This window comes from Zingiber officinale, chromosome 8A (genome assembly GCF_018446385.1).
Source record: "Zingiber officinale cultivar Zhangliang chromosome 8A, Zo_v1.1, whole genome shotgun sequence".
NCBI lineage: Eukaryota > Viridiplantae > Streptophyta > Magnoliopsida > Zingiberales > Zingiberaceae > Zingiber > Zingiber officinale.
The window spans coordinates 55,137,053-55,141,024 of record NC_056000.1 but is presented as its reverse complement, the minus strand read 5'-3'; the positions used below and the strand labels follow the sequence as shown (position 1 = coordinate 55,141,024).

General features: G+C 39.1%; 1 protein-coding gene across 1 annotated transcript; it reads right to left on the bottom strand.

Annotated features, from left to right (window-relative positions):
- Positions 1-569: 569 nt before the first annotated feature.
- On the bottom strand, positions 570-3,302 carry LOC122009111 (mucin-2-like). Its single transcript, XM_042565132.1, has 4 exons — positions 3,019-3,302; positions 1,271-2,686; positions 1,136-1,193; positions 570-1,046 (listed from the first exon to the last, which is right to left on the bottom strand). The coding sequence occupies exons 1-4, from the start codon at positions 3,092-3,094 to the stop codon at positions 827-829; spliced, it is 1,770 nt and encodes a 589-aa protein (XP_042421066.1). The 5' UTR covers positions 3,095-3,302; the 3' UTR covers positions 570-826.
- Positions 3,303-3,972: the final 670 nt, after the last annotated feature.

The window sequence follows — 3,972 nt, the reverse complement described above, 5'->3', positions numbered from 1 at the left end:
TCGTTTAACTAGGTCAATAGGGTAATTGGCCCCATTGACCTCATTACAGGTTGGGAACGAGTTGGGTTCATTTCAAATTCAGCCTGGGGTATACAAAAAGGTGGTGCTACTTTGGTTAAAAAAGCTCAAGGTGAAACTATATAGTCAAAGCAGATTGAAGGTGAAACACATAGAAATATTTTTAATAAAAAATTATATATGAAATATTATTTTGATAATTTTTCATCATTGTTTTGTCACTGGAAGAGTCTAAAGAGAGGGAGGTGATGAGGATCATATTCCTCTTTCAGATGGGATGAAAGAAGTTCCATTCATTTTTAAACCCTTCGAGGATCCTAACCCTTTATATAAACCTCAAGTTCATTTAAGTTATCAGCCAAATAGGCTTCTTCTACACATAAAATCCATATCCTTTAATTCACCCCATGATTAAAACATAAATTAAATCATTTTATTTGAGCTTAAATCTTAATCGTAATACCGTGTGTTACAACGTTAACATGTAAGCCTACCAAATGGAGAAATAAATACCAACAAAAGCCTACACAGCATAAACACCATCTCCAACGTCCCAACGAACACCATAAGAGATAAATCTTTTGGGATAACTAGATAAGTAGTCAACCAGTAACCCTTAACATTATTTACACTCAAACTACTCATTAGCTTTGCTTGAAGTCAATATCATACAGAAAGCCAATAAAACTTAATCAGTAACTTCTAAGAAGCATAAAAGACTACCCTGTATACACTAACCCTGTTTCTTCTCTAAGATATCAATCAGATGTATACAGCTGCAGTAGTGAAGACATGAAACTGAACTACTCTACCGAACATAGCTGATATAAGCTACAATGGGCACAAAGGCTAAGTAGGTCCAACGAGCCGATTGAGTTCGAGATCGTGCATTGCTGGCAGTGCTTGTTGGGTTGTTTGAACCAAATATTGAATTGGAGCCACTTGGGCTATTTGTGTTCAGCACTGATGAACCTGATCCTGGTGTTGAACCAGGGGTTGTCGATGAAGGATTGTATGCAGGAAGAGAACTGCACATTAAGGAAGAACTTTTTATCTGGTGGATCATACATGCAACTAACTATGAAGGTATATCAACAGTTTGAAAGTTGAGTTTTACCTTGTGGACGACGATGATGATGAAGATGATGATGCTGGATAATTGCAAGTTCCTGAACCTGCCAAAATATTCATAGTAGTGCATCAGGATGATTTCTAAGTGCTATCTTTAGCCAATTTTTAGCATACTACTTACTTGGATTGACATTGACAAGCATGGCAGTTCCTCCAAAATCACAACTGGTTGGCACTGGATTCCTCTGATAGTAGCTGTTGAAGGCATATGAGGCATGAGCCTGAAGCGAATCAGGGTAGTAGCAGCTTCCTGTTGGCTGAATAGTTGAGCAATCAGCAACTACAATTCCACAAGCATAGTCCAATGCAATCTGGAGTGCAGCGTCCGTGACTCCAGACTTAGCCACACACCATGTCTGCCCTGTAACTGCGGGTGTGAAGGGGACTGTGCTTGGCACAGTGAATGGCGGCACGGTAGAGGGTGTCACAGGCGATGTAAATGGATAACCTGTGGCAGGGTTGGTGACAGGAGGAGTCATAGGGTACGTTGCCGGTGTCGTGGTAGGATTTGTCACAGGCAGTGTTGGGTAAGGATTTGTTGCAGGGACTGTGATGGGTGTGCTCACTGGATTCACTGAACTCCATGGAGGGACTGTGACTGGTGACACGGTTGGATTTGTGGGGAAAACTGTTACTGGGTTCGTGGATGGTACAGTGACTACTGCAGGTGCTGGGTTAGTGGAAGGGATTGTGATTGGTGTAGTAACAGGATTTGCAAAGGGTGGATACATGTCGTGAATTGTTGTTTTCGTGGAAGTGACAAGCATCCGGCCATGGTCAAGTAGCACTCTATGCGAAGAGGGGAACTTCAATTCTTCTTTCAAACCCAATGTTTCAACTTTGGATTGCCTATGATTGGAAAGGTCAATGAATAGCCCAAAAATCCTTCCTCGACCCAAAGATTCTTTCAAGAACTTGGACACCAAGTCCACAAACTTCACCATATCGACTTCCTCCGGGTTTTCAGAAATTTTTAGAACTAGAATGGTAGGAACATCAAGGAGAGGTAGATAAGTGCAAGAAGAGAGAGCCATTTTGACAGTTGAATGAACAAACTGATCTCCTAAGCTCAGTTCCCCAACTACAGGAGCTTCCACCACTACACGAGACTCCCATTCCTTAAGAACCTGCATCAAGTCTTGCAGGCTCTTGCGACGTGTTCTGTGCAAGGTCCCGAGGGTCGAGAGGGAGAACATGACCGAGATCCTGGTTGAGTCACCAAGACCAGGGATCTTCAGGGAAGCTCTCAGTGAAGTTAAAGCAGAAATAAGTGAAGGAACATCGAGTCCATTGCTTCTCACAATAACACTATCGATGTTTAGCTCAGTCAGAGTGGCTAAAAGATTATGCCTGTGCCATGGAGTCGGCCAGTCTTTCGATTCGAGTATTTGCATCAGTTCGTGTTGGTTCATGCAGAGGCTCATAGAGACGTCGGAGCTTGGTAGGTACTCCATGAAAATCTTAAAGATCGCCCCTCGGGAAGACAAAGGAGAGGCAATCTCTTCTCCTGCATCGTAGGAGAACCCCACCAAAGTCCCTGAGCAAAGAAACGGACAAGCTAATCTCAGTGGAAAAAACAGACACTTCTTTACAAATCAAAAACCAAAAGCTCAGAGAAAGCAATCAGGAATAGTTACTTCATGGCAAGAAACAACCAGACTTAATCAAGAACAATAATTTCTTCTATTCTTCATCTAAAGTCTAAACTCGGAATTCATGGAAACTCAAGAATGGCTGGCTAATGAGCAGCTTATGCAAGTAATCTTTCAAAATGGAATCTTTAGGCCATCAGAGAAGAATCTATTTAGCACTTGTACACTTGCAGTTCTAAGAAACCAAATAAGTGAAGAGTGGAGGGTTACTACTGACCTGAGGATCGAAAAGCGTGTAGTCCAAGGAGCAGGAAGGCGAAGATAAAGCGACAAACTAAAACAAAACTAGCCATTCGATCGGCGTTCGGGGAGAAGAATGATTCCGCTCACTATCTTTTGCCGAAGCCGATCTCTGAGTCTGATGGGGCGGAGGAGAGCATTATGGAAAGAAAGGGTATTGAGGAGGAGTTTGTGGCTTTGTGCTGCGGGGAAGGAAAAAAAGCTGGAGATTGGGAAAAGCGTGATAAAGCAGAAAGCATGGTGGCATGCAGGGGAGAGAAAGCGAGCAGGGATCGAAGGTGAAAACCATTCTGCAATTATTAATTAATTAATTAATTTATATTTATATATATATATATATACATTTTTCAATAAAGTAAATATTGTAAATCAAGACGCAGGAGAGACAACGGGGGTGGGGCCGGAAAAGTAGACAGGCAAAGAGACCATCTCCCAAGGAATCAACAGAATTCTTTTATATTTATTTTTAAGTTTTATTTAGGATAAAAATTAAATGATTATATAAAGAAGATCCATCATGAAAAAAATATTTTATCCTAAAAATACTTCTTATCCAATATTGTTCCTTTTTAGAATTATTATATAAGCTATGACTAGACTAGAGTTGCTACAGTTGGTTTAATATAATTTTGATTATTTAAAATAATTTTAATAAAATTTAAATATTTTAATATAATAATATTTATAGGTTATAATTTATGATTCAATATTTTAAAATTTAAGATTTAATCATTAGAAATTATTCAGTAGCTATGGTAATATGTAGAAGATATTTGGTAGTTATTATAACGTGAAAAATTAATTATTTTTTATGTTCAAAGTAAAAGATTCAAAATTTTAAAACTTAAGATTTAGTATAATGTATAAAAGTTATTCGGTAGTTATTACAACGTGAAAAAAATTATTCGATAACGTATAGAAATTACTTGCT